The sequence below is a fragment of the Typopeltis vanoorti genome, chromosome 6 (genome assembly GCF_054136105.1).
Source record: "Typopeltis vanoorti isolate ZY-2024b chromosome 6, IOZ_Tvanoo_1.0, whole genome shotgun sequence".
NCBI classification, from domain to species: Eukaryota; Metazoa; Arthropoda; class Arachnida; order Uropygi; family Thelyphonidae; genus Typopeltis; species Typopeltis vanoorti.
Window position 1 is genome coordinate 7,755,309 of NC_143554.1, and position 13,102 is coordinate 7,768,410.

Consider the following 13,102-nt stretch of genomic DNA (forward strand, 5'->3'; position numbering starts at 1 on the left):
TGAAACACTTCTATCAACATATTCATATTGTGAAAACATTAATGAAGAGTAATATATTGTTTTTAAAACTTTATATATAATAATTATATGTTAAAAGTAGGTTATAATGTAGTGTTACCATTTGGTCACACTAGTCTTCTATGTAGTCATTTTTGCCTTATGAAATATTTCTGTGTAATTTCAATTAACTATTCTCCCTTCAGCTTATCTGTGAAAGAAATACTAGATATTCTTGAAGATGATGATCTTGGCCTCACTGAAGTATATATAGACAAGTTTATATTCCACTACATATATACATGCATTTCACACAACCAGAATTTCACACAAGCATGCATTCATTTCCTTCACTATAATAGAATAGTTATATGAAAAGATTTAATCATTACAAGTTAGCTATATTATTTTCAGATAAGTAAGAAAGTAATTTATTTACCTGAATACAGTGTTTATAACATGATTTATATTCATGATATAACGTATAAAACATATCAATCATGAAAAAGCAGTTGCTTTCTAGTAATGATGTTTTAAATTATACAACTGTTACTAGGATAAGATAATGAAAAGATTTAATCATTACAAGTTAGCTATATTATTTTCAGATAAGTAAGAAAGTAATTTATTTACCTGAATACAATGTTTATAACATGATTTATATTCATGATATAATGTATAAAACATATCAATCATGAAAAAGCAGTTGCTTTCTAGTAATGATGTATTAAATTATACAATTGTTACTAGGATAATGATTATGGAATAAAACAGAACACATATTGGAAGTTAAAACTATTTTTTATTTTAACAGGGCTTCTTATCTTTCATCAATATGACCTTGCCATTGCCAGAGAATAACACGATACATATTACTTAGAAAGCCAGAACACTACAAAGGCACAGTGGAAGTAACAACCTAGTTAAGACTGTGCAACTGAGTTGCATGTTAGGCCATTGTTTCTGGCTATGATTCAATTCCTTTATATCTTAATGAGGAGATTTTCCTCAAAATTTTGAGATAGGAATGCAGTGCAGGCAGCTGTTTTTCTCTAGATCAGGGATATTATTTTTAATACTTCTGCTGCCTCCTCAAAGTCTTCTTTATATGGGTATTTACACAGGTGCCGCTATAGGTATTTTTATGATTCATTGAAAAACCTCATGGTTTAACTTGGTAATGCAATTTAGCTTTTTCATTACAGAATAAAGCAGAACATATAGAGGTTAAAACCATTTTAATTTTAACAGGACTTTTTACATATCATCAATATTATGATATCACCCTTATATTTTCTGAATTGTACAGATAAATCTTTTAGTCTCTGTTTCCATGGGTCGTAAAATCCCCAAAAAGAGTAAAATGATTCATAAATGATTATAAACAACAGAAACTTTTTAAGAAGTAAAAAAAGAAGCTTAAAAACATGCATAATTTGAACAACAACAACAAAAAAAAGATAAAAAAACTGTTAATCCAAACTACGTCATCCTAACTAATTTGTAGTAAATATACTATGTTAGTCTACTTCATTATTATTTCACCATAATATAGTTATGAGGCAGGTGCAGTGATGATGTGTATGAGGTCCTGCAAAAATTAAAACTGCCTCAACTTCCTACAGATGCTCTGTTTTATTCTGTAATCATCATCATGTCAGAATTACTGATAAGCATATTTCAAAGAATAAATAATCTTAAACAAAAACTAATTTTGAAAATATTTTGTAAATTATAAATGACAATAAACAAATTCACAAATCTGTTTCAAATTCCCAAATGGATAACACCAGAATTTCACAATAGATTTTAAATATATAAAGTATATTATATATTTAAATAACTGCAACTGTCTATGCAAAATAATACCCCGATCAAAATGATAATAATAACAAAACTTGTTTATAATCATGATTCTTTTTCTTGCGTGACTTCTGTTGTTCGATAACAATAATAATAATTAAAAAAAAAAAAAAAAAGGAACTATTTCACTACTACACATGCACACATGTGCATGCACACACGCGCATGCACACACACACACACACACACACACACACACACTGAAGACTCGAACAAATAATGCTGTTCACATTTCACACCTACATATAGACAGATTTGGTTAGGATACTTAAAGTAAATTTTAATTTTTCATTTATTAAAAAAAAATCCCTGCATTTTAATTGACATAGTATGTATAAAGTATTGTGCACCTAAAAAATGATAAAATGTATTAATTAGTTATTTACAAGACCAATTTAATACAAATACTGTATCCTGATGAAGACAGGATAAATGAACGCTTGCATTTGTATTGTATTTTCACTGTCACTTACATTTTGCCCTTATGTGGGATTTCTTTAATAATTATGATAATAAAAAAAACCATTAATAAACCATATCTGAAAATGAAGTAGAAATGAAAAAGAAATCATGTAGATTTGTATAAGCAACTATATGAAGGGGGGGGGGGAAATCCCACTTAAGGATAAAAATGTATTTAAGCAGGCCTAAATGGACTGCTATGTGAAGAGTGCAGTCTTTTGCACAGGTCATACCAATTGTGCTTGTGATTTCAACTGTATTCTTTCAACAAATATATCAGGTGAATGGTTACACATGAAAATATTTAATATTTTCAATATGTTGCATTACTGCAGTTTCAAGTGACCTTTGGCTCACATATAGTTAGGCAATATTTCTTTGTCTCTGATATTTCTCCCTCTATTTCTTCGGGCTCAGCAAACCAAGGTAAGCAAAATTCGCTGCAATTAAAATGGGAAATGATTAATAGTAATTAATATTCATGAAAGTTCAGCAGAATACATTATTTACTGTGCATCACTTCTACATTTATTTTTGCTGGCTTAGTTGATTTTGCTAAAACTTTATTTACTAAGTGAAACATCTGGTAGTTGAATTATGTAATATGACTAAGTAATAATTCACTAAACTAAGCTTTCTTACTACTTCAAATCTGATTTGGTTGCTTAAATAATCTGTTAATTATTCAAATGAAACTTTCCATACCTGGGCTCAAATGAAGGAATCGGGTGTCCAAATGCTAATACAGGTAAAACATCCGTTATTTCTATGCACTCAACTATATAAAAAAAATTATCTATATTACTCATATTAGATTTATACTCAACAACCATTTGAGATTAAAAAAAAATTTAATAAAATTAAAATTCTCTATGTTGACTTGACCTCTAACATTAAGGTCATCTTTAGAAATATATACATATATATATATACTACATTAGAGCAACTCACACTTACTGTTGTAAGCTACATATAATGTCTAAAACTAGATAACCTGCCTAATCTGACCTCTTGTAATAAAAAAGAAAATAACAATAATAAGAAGAAATATAATTAATTACATCAGCCAATCAGAAAATTCATATCCAGTTATTAAACCTCTCTAGTTAAGTCTTGCCACTTTGTATGAATGTATTAATTAACAGTTTAGTCCTGTTAATTCTTTGCCTGACCTATAGTTATTGTATTCAGCCTATAGCCCTTAAAAATCTTGCTCTCCTGCTGACCTTTCTTTATTGAATTTATCTATACTCTCAATTAGCCAATAGCTGATGTGGTCGTCATTATTTTTGTTTGTTAAGATTAGTGTTACTGTAGTTTGATACTTTGGAAAACATGAGGCTAAGTCTTGTTGTCAGAGACCAAAATTTCACATTTCAAAACTGTCATTCTTGTTTAAATTTGGTAGTTTTATGATGGTCTCACGTATCTTTAATTTTTTCTTTTTTTTGTTTCCCCTACCATATCTGATGTAAGAGTTGTGTGCTTTTGTAATCCATCCTTATGGAATGTCTCCAGAGCATGATCAGAAAGGCCTGTTTTCTGATGGTGAATTTTGCAAATATGGTTTCTGTGTTTTTCTTTTCTGATATCTATTGTACATCCAGTTTCACCTATATATATGGAAGGCTATGCAGGTGAAGGAGTTTTGTTTTTATATTTCTGTCATGAATTATATGCACTTGTGATGTTTGTTTAAATGGCTGAGGAAAGCATTCAAGATTTTGTGGATGTGTGTCCACAAAATCTTGAATGAATACAAAGTCCATCATCAACATATCTAAGCCAAAGGCTAGTTCTCATTACTTCTCTCTCTTTCAAATTAGAGGTGTTCAATTATGAAGTTTACTAACTGCTAAAGGTTACTTTTGATTTTAATGGTACAGACTGCACATATTTAGTCCACTATGAAGATTTCAAGTTACATTTTAAAATTTCAATTAAATCTGGAGTTTCAGTTTTATAATTTCATATATATTAAGTTAATGGGATACGCCACCAAAAAATAGCCTCTTGGCTCTTCATATATATTCTTTTAGTTCTTTTCTTTCTTATATGTCTCCCATTATTGTTTGTATTCGACTTTTTTTATTTTTTTTTTAGAGCCTCTGTAGCTCAGTCAGTATAGATGAAGCCCTTTAGTCGGAAAGACCTGGGTTCGATTCCCACCAAGATGTGAGAAACCTTATCTGGTCTCATACAGAAGTAGGGGGTTTTTTCACCTAGAAACTCGGGGTTTTTTCACCTAGAAACTCAGGGTTTTTTATTCCCAAGAACAGGCAAACCAGCCCAGTGAACAAACAAACACGCATTTATAGTCATTATCCCTCCCCCAACAATGCCAGACTCTGCAACAATCCAGTTGGAGTTTCCCAGAGTTGCATGATCATAGCAGACCCTGCACCAAGCAGGATAAAAGCACTATAAAGAAGATTTGTACTTTAATAATGAATAATAAAATAAAAATAATAAATGAATGAGAAATTAGAGTTTTCAATTTAAGTCATTGAACACATATTGCATTTTTATCATGTACTGCAGAGGCACATTGAAGAGAACCAGGGCTTTGATAAGTCAGGGATTTATAGTGGAGTGGGAATGAAGGCCCTCATTCCAGTAAGGATTATATCAGTTATTATTAGTTCAGTGCAGATTTTTGGATCAGGAGAGTGAAAACAGTAATCTAACCATGAAAAAAGAAGTGTAAAAATTCAGAGGTCACCCCAGTTCGGTACTGATGTAGCACCATAAGGTTTGAAACTGAGATTGGCTGGGAGAAGAACAATCTGTTGGAAAAAAAAACAGATGGATAAGATTATGGTCAAAGTTGCCATTTTATTTGTTCTGTTTCCCAGCATTTCCTTAGTGTCCTATTTCCTGCCATTCACTATAGTAAACCTTGTGCTGTAACAAACCATTTCTCTGATTCCTAGATGTTTGCTACAGTGAGCATCTACCATATTATGTTACAGTGATGCCATCATGAGTGAGAAGCAGGAGCATGGAACCAGAAGGCTCAAGAGTTGTTTGAACAAACATATTTGATCTTTTTGAAATGAAATTTAATTTGTTGATAGTTTTCTGCAAGCTGCAGGGTAAATTGACAGCAAAGCTGGAGTTTTGGTCTTAAGCCATGTGTGATATGCTGATTTTTTTTTTTTTCCTTTCTTGGACTGCCTTGACATAGTTGTTGGACAACCACCATGTCAAAATGGCAGTTGTTGACAAATAACAACTGTGGCATCAAAAATCATGCCACAATCTCTATGGCATTGGATAAATCTAAGTTACCTTCAAATAAAAAGCCCTTGTAAAGTTCATTGTTTCCTAGACAGAATTCAAATTCAGGTCTTTCCAAGCAATTAATAGAGTTGCCAAGAGAAGAACTGTCATCTACAGTACATTTTGAAGAAGAAGAAGAATTGGTTAAGAAAAAAATCAAGTGTGATGAGCAGATGATTGAGGATTCTCTTCGTGAATAACAGATCACTTCACCAACATTTGTGGAATTAGTGCACATTGTTTATGGAATTTTTTTATGTGTATTTGATATTTTCTGTGATTCAGTTTGTGTTACATTTTTGGTTTTTTGGGTTGCTTTTTTTTCTTATTTTTGTGCAACTTTCATGCAATTTGTCTGATTCTCAGAAAAAATTCATTTCACGATGTTGTTATTCATTGTTAATGGTTTGATTTGGTTTATAGTTTTGGCACAAAAACTACAAAGGTCATACTGTGCCAAACTAAAGGTTACAATATTAGCATTTACAGAATTGTAAACAATATGTCTGTACAAGAATCTCTAGGTAAACAGAACTGCTGCAGAGGGCACAGCAACACACAAGATCAGAGGTTATTACAGTAGTGCAAAAATAGTTAACAATATAAGTTAATACATAATATATGAAACATTAAGCCAAGGAATGCAGTATCTACATATATGTAAAATTATAATAGATGCCTTTATAACAGTACAAAAATAGGCAAAAAGGGATTATTATACAATATGCATGGATAAAAATTAAATTTAGCAATGCAGTGGAAACAGAATTTTGAATACATATAAACAGAATTACTAGAAAGTACACAAACAGGTAAGATGTCCTACAGCACTACATGATTATTAGAAAAATAAGGTAGTAAATAAGATGCATACACAAAATGTATGTTAAGTAATGCAGTATCTACATATAAACAAAATTACTGCAGAGGTTTCAGCAGTACATAAATATATTTTATATTTATGTACTGCTATATACAAAATATATTTTATATATTTTGTATATACATATATTAACTATAAGTTAATATATGTATATACAAAACAAGTCAAGGAAAGCAGTGTCTACATCTAGTAAGATTACAACAAACAAGAGTCAGAAAGAAATTATTATACAGCATTGATGCATAAAATTTAAGTTTAGCATTATGGTATTTACATATTAACAAAATTACAGCAGGGTGATACAAATATACAAGATCAAGGCCCATGGCAATACATAATTAGACAGAATATATATATGTATAAAAGTTAAGCAAAAAAAAAAAGTATTTACATATAAACAAATTTATGGTCAAATGCATTTGCACAAATTAATTCTTTCTAAAAAATTAAAAACATCATGCAATTTGCCTGAGTCTGCTAGCATTTCCCTGAGTGTATATGGCTTGGTTAGATAGGTGAAAATTTCATTCCTCACGCGTGTAAATTTTTGACAATCTACTAGAATATGATGAATAGTGAGATGTGTGTTGCATTTTTCACATATGGGAGGGTCATCAGCTCTCAGTAAATGAGAATGTGTAAGGTGACTGTGACCTATGTGGAGCCTAGCAAGGACAACCTCCTTCCTTCTCTTTGTACGTTGACTAGAATGCAAGTGTTTAATTTCAGGTTTAATGTTATATAATTTGTTTGTTGATGTTTCTTGCCATGTTAACTCCCACTGAGCAATTAGCTTTGATCTTATAAGTTGTCTGTAGTCTGTATATGGAACTGTCAAATAGTATGTGGAGAAGTTATGGGCTGATTTAGCAGCTGCATCTGCAGGTTCATTTCCTTTGATTCCGATGTGGCTTGGAATCCAGCATAACTGAACATCGAAATTAAGGATTTTCATTTTGTGAAGCAGGTGTAGCACTTCATAAAGTACTGGATGAGGATTATACATAGGAGAGGAGATAGCCTGTAAAGAGCTCAATGAGTCTGTATAAATTATACACTTTTGGTAGCAGTTTTCTTTTATAGGCACAAGTGCAAGCTGAATGGCATGTAACTCTGCTATACAATTACTGCAATCTGGTGGGATCTGCTTTGAGATAATAATGTCAGGAAACACAGCCGTACAGCCAACAGAGGTGTTAGTTCTTGAACCATCAGTATCGATGGGTAAGAAATCAGCGTATGCTGCTCTGTGTGCATTAAACAATTGCAGGTAAATGGATGATGGGGTATAAGATTTCTGTAGCTGACAAAGCGAGAGGTTGTAGGATGGCGTGCAAACCTGCCATGGAGGAATGCTGTTATGTTTAGTGTAGCTAATGTTGTCAACATTTATACTAACAGCTTGCATAGTTTCTTTAATGTATAGCAGTTTGACGTGTGTGATATTGAGCTTCCCAATGCAGAGAGAAGATACTATTCCATGTAGGGTGATCTGGGTGAGATTTTATTTTTATGGCGTAATTAAGAGACAACTGTGTCCGTCAAAGTGATAGAGCCGGTTCATTTGCTTCTACATACAGACTTGGAGTGGGTGAGGTGCGAAAGGCACCAGTAGCTATCCCTATACTCTGATGATAGATGGAATCCAACCATCGTAGGTTACTCTGTCTTGTCGAACCATAGACTTGGGACCATAATCCAGCTTTGAACGTATAAGTGCACGATAAAGATGAAGCAATGAAGCTTGATCAGCACCCCACCCCGTAGAGGATAGAGTGCAAAGAGAGTTCAAAGTTCTTTTGCACTTTTCTTTTAGTTGATGAATGTGTGTTAGAAATTTGAGTTTTCTGTCAAAAATGAGTCCCAAGAACTTGGTTTCAGTAGTTACTGGAATAACAGTAGGTCCCATTCTTAGTTTTCAGGATCTGGGCAATGAGTGCGTTTTCGACAGAAGTGACAATTTTTTATGTTGATGACCCATTATTAAGAGCCCACAGAGAGACATGATCAACTGCTTGCTGAAGTTGTCTTTCAATTACCCTCATGTTACGTGAGTGACAGTATATTGTGAAGTCATCAACATATAGAGCATTGTCTACAGTGGGAGGAAGCTATTTAATGATTTGGTTGATTTTAATAGCAAAAAGGGTTACACTTAAGACAGAGCCTTGGGGAACACCTTGTTCTTGAAGATATGGTCAAGATAGCATACTTCCCACTCTGACTTGGAAAGTTTTTAATAAATATAGGGAGGTGTCCTTTGAGACCTAGGTTATAGAGGTCTTTTAATATGCCATATCTCCAGGTTGTGTCAATCTTTTTCCATGTCAAAAAAACCGAGACAAGATGTTCTCCCTTCAGAAATGCATCTCTTATATAAGTTTCTAACCGAACTAAATGGTCTAAAGTTGATCGATGTCTACGGAAACCACATTGTGTATTGGAAAGAAGACTGTTGCCTTCTAAATACCAGAGAAGTCTGGCATTAACCATTTTCTCTAGTATCTTACAAAGACAGCTGGTCAGAGCAATGGATCGATAATTATTTGCTTGTGTTGGATCTTTTCCTGGTTTTGGGATAGCAATGACAATTGACTTATGCCAAGATTTTGGAAACTCTTCTTCTGCAAGTATTCTATTATATAATAAGAGAAGAAGATCCATAGAAGATGATGGTAGATGTTTTATCATTTCATAATGGATGTCACCAGGTTCTACTGCACTAGGGAGAGATTGTAGGAGAGCTCTTTTTAGTTCCTCCTTGACAAATGGCTGATTATATGGCTGAAGAATGTTGGTAGAAAAATTAAGCCTTTGTTTCTCTTGCTGCTCTTTCAGTATTAAAAATTCCAGAGAATATGAAGCCACTGCTGAGATTTTAGCAAAAGTTTCTTCCAAAGTATCTGCAATAGCTTTGGGATCAGCAAGAACACTTCCATTATAGTCTAAGGTGGACAAACAATGTGTACTATATCTGCATTTCATTTTCCGGATTTTATCCCATACAATTTTTTGACTGGTCATTTGATTAATCGATGTAGTAAATTGGATCCATGATTGTTTTTGACTCTGACGTCTTACAAAACATTTAATAACTTTCAAGCACGCTTGAAAGTTATTAAATTTGATGTGGTGGGGTATCTACGAAATATGCTCCATGCTCTGTGTTGATCTTTTTTGGCTGCCTGACATTCTGGGTTCCACCAAGGCTTTGAATAGACTGGAAATCGAGATGATGTTTTTGGGATGGAGGTTGTTGCTGCCTGGGCAATGCATTCTGTTATATATTTTACAGCTTCATTGATAGGTGTTTGACTGATGGCATCAGCATTAAATTTTGCAAGATGAGAGAAAGTGTTCCAGTCAGCCTGGTCCATTTTCCATATAGGTATCTGTGTGGGTGAACATGGTTCCTGTGAAGACATTGTACAAAGAACAGGAAAGTGATCACTTCCATATATGTTCTCTTCAACGTCCCACATGAGCAGTAGAAGAATAAAAGGGGAACAGATTGTAAGATCAATTGCAGAATAAGAGCAGGTAGGCACATGGAAGAAAGTATTGAGTTTATTATTATTTAGAAGGGAAAGGTTATTATCATCAAGAATTTTTTCAATGATTCGACCTCGTCTATTAGTGTTGGCACTACCCCATAGAGTATTGTGACCGTTAAAGTCACCCATCAAAAGTATGGGTTCAGGCAGTTGCGAGATAAGGTTATCAAGATCAATTTCATTTAACTCAGCATTTGGTGGTAAATAAATTGAACATACTGTAATAAGGAATTCCACAGAGATGCGAATTGATACCACTTCCAGAGAAGTATTAAGTTGGACCTGATGGAAAGGAGTATTACTGCCCACTAGGATAGCTATTCCTCCATGGGCATGACCATCTCCAGGTCTATCCTTATGTACAACAGTGAAATTCCTAAAGGTACAGTCCTCATTGGATCTTAAGTAAGTTTCCTGTAGACAGAAACAGAAAGGTTTGTGTTTCTGCAACAACATCTTGATATCATCAATATTCTGGCAGATCCCATGACAGTTCCATTGTAAAAATTTTCCTGTTGTTTTGATTTTATTGACTTGTCTGGTTTTCGAGAGGTTGAGGGCTTACCTTTGTCAGATTTATATTTATCCACTGTTTTAGGGAAGTATGGATGGCCAGTGTCCATCTCTTCCTCTGGTAGAGTGTTCAAAACATCAAATGTGTTAGGTTCAGTTGGTATGCTTAGTTTGCTTTCAGTGGGTATCGAGGTATCCATTTTTTTTGTGCGAGTGCCTGGTGGTTTATCTTTGAGTGAAGTCTAAACCATAATTTTTTTGACAGATGAGTTTTCATTGAATGGGACCATTTTTGAAGTTGTCTCTGGAGTAAGGCCATAGGTCTTGTGATTAATGCGCTCAACAGAGAAGCACTTGTGGTCGTAAAGTTCAGATATGGTGAAATTATCAAGTGGTGGAATAGACATATGCTTGAGTTGCTGTTGGCACTTTTATAGTTGTTACTTTTTCAGCATAAGAGGATCGTAGAACAAGCGTAATGGTGGCTAGCTTTCTTTTTGCATCCTGATATGTTATGTTTTGTTCTGTTTTAATTTTTTGTATCTCTTTTTCATCTTTCCATTTCTAACATGCACAAGAGTATGCTGGATGAGCTTCCTGACAGTTGACACATTTAGCTTTTTTTTCACAGCAAGATTTATTTTCATGTTCTTTACTACCACATCAGGCACAGGTAATAGAACCATGACAGGTAGTTTGGGCATGTCCATATCTTTGACATTTAAAGCATCTCAGCGGGTTAGGGATGTACATTCTAACAGGACAGCTGAGATACCCTGCTTCTACAGATGTCGGAGGCCTAGGTGTATCAAAAGTAAGGATGATGTTCTTGGTTGAGACCAGGCGACCATCCCTGCATATCAGGATGCGCCTCACACCCATCACTCCTTGATCTTTAAGCTCTGAACATATCTCCTCATCAGGAACCTCAAGGAGATCCCATTCAGATATCACTCCTCTACTGGAATTGAGTGTTCCAGTACCATTGTCATTGCTCTCAGTAGTTTCTCAGAATGTTATTTGCACGAGGATATCACCAGAACACAATTTCTTGACAGTTTTGGGAGGTCCTGCCAGTCCTTCTAAACCTTTTTGGATAAAGACGGGTGACATTTTCCCAATTGGTTTTTCACCTGTTGCATGAATGATTAAAAAGGTTGGGACATTTATGTTAGTATCCGATATCTTCTGTTTCTTACTTCTGTTTCATACACATAGCACATGTTTCCATATGCTGTGTCTATATTATCAGTACTTGGTTGGGACTTTGTTAGGGTCCCTGAAACATTTGAGGATGAAGAATTCATATTTAAGGAATTTTTAATTTGGCACTAGAGCTCCCCACCCACCCACGGAGCCACACATGGATGCCCACTATCCAGCAAGCAAAGACTGCGCTCAGGGGTGGAACGCCAGGGCTACAATGGATGCTATACCGGCACTGCAGCAGATCTAGGATCCCGACCCCGGACCATGGGGTGAGAGACTTACTGGAACACTGTTGACCCTTGCAGGCAAGCCCACTAGCCAATTGACCCTGGCTGGGCCATCCAGGCCCACCCATCTTGCCAAAGCAGGGGCCAAAGTAGTGCAAGACTACCAGGATCCCCCTTTCCGGATGTCCACGGGTTGCACTGCACGGCAAACACAGCGGCAGAGCATTGGATCCCAGTGATGGTGGTCTGGAAAAAGGATTCAGGAGAAGTAGAGCAAAGAATATGGGAAGAAAAGCAAAAAAAAGAGGAAGAATGAAAAGGGGCAGTACCATCACTGGGAGGTCCCCTCCAGGTGCCCCCACATGGAGGGGTCATTGTTAATGGAGTGGAAGAATAAAATAGAGAATAAAGCATGCAGTGGGAGGTGCAGGACCTCAGAGGAGTTGACAGTGCTTTATACCATCATACTCAGGCTCTCTCCTGGTATGATCTAGCAGAGCTGACCTGGAAAAATAGTTCAGTTCTATGTGCTATTTAGCATTCAGCCAGCAAAACCACTGTACTGCTGTATACTGGAATGTGCATGGTTCTGAATTTCTATAGTAGGCTTGGCATGCCCATGAAGGGTGTCATTTCCCACTGCATGTAAAGAGGGAGAAAGGGAGGGGGTAGATAAGGACAGAAATTTGAGACCTTAATCAGGAGACCAAACATAGAAACAGCTGGTTCAGGTCTCCAAAAATAAGTTTGTAGTGTTTCAATGGGCAATGAATTCATCTGCCATCTAGAGGTCTATAACCCTAAAAGTCTTGAAAAATGTTGATGAAAGAGAGAGAACTGGTTTTCTTGGACACTTCTCCTGCTTAGGGTTCACTAAAGTTTTATTTTTTCAGACTAATATAAAAAACTACTACTGCAAAGTAACCGTGGCTGATTTCACTACAGTAAGTTTTATTTTTTATGCAATTTTTCATACTAGGAAAACTGGGAAAAAGCTATAGAACCTGTTCTATAGCTTTTTCTCATTTCTATTTACCTGTTCCATGTGTTTTCCATTTTCAATGTTTTTGTGTATAGTCATAGTCTTTTTTAGTGCTGATTTTCATGCCAAA

At 34.9% G+C, this 13,102-nt stretch overlaps 1 protein-coding gene across 1 annotated transcript in view; it reads right to left on the reverse strand.

Annotated features, from left to right (window-relative positions):
• Nucleotides 1-401: 401 nt before the first annotated feature.
• The window catches only part of msl-1 (male-specific lethal 1), a 159,228-nt gene continuing 146,527 nt past the window's right edge, over nucleotides 402-13,102 (reverse strand). The window contains exons 7-8 of the mRNA XM_090394664.1: nucleotides 3,028-3,100; nucleotides 402-2,762 (exon numbers count right to left, since the gene is read on the reverse strand). Coding sequence (XP_090250790.1) covers nucleotides 2,660-2,762; nucleotides 3,028-3,100 — 176 coding nt within the window. The 3' untranslated portion in view covers nucleotides 402-2,659. The remainder of the gene's footprint in view (nucleotides 2,763-3,027; nucleotides 3,101-13,102) is intronic.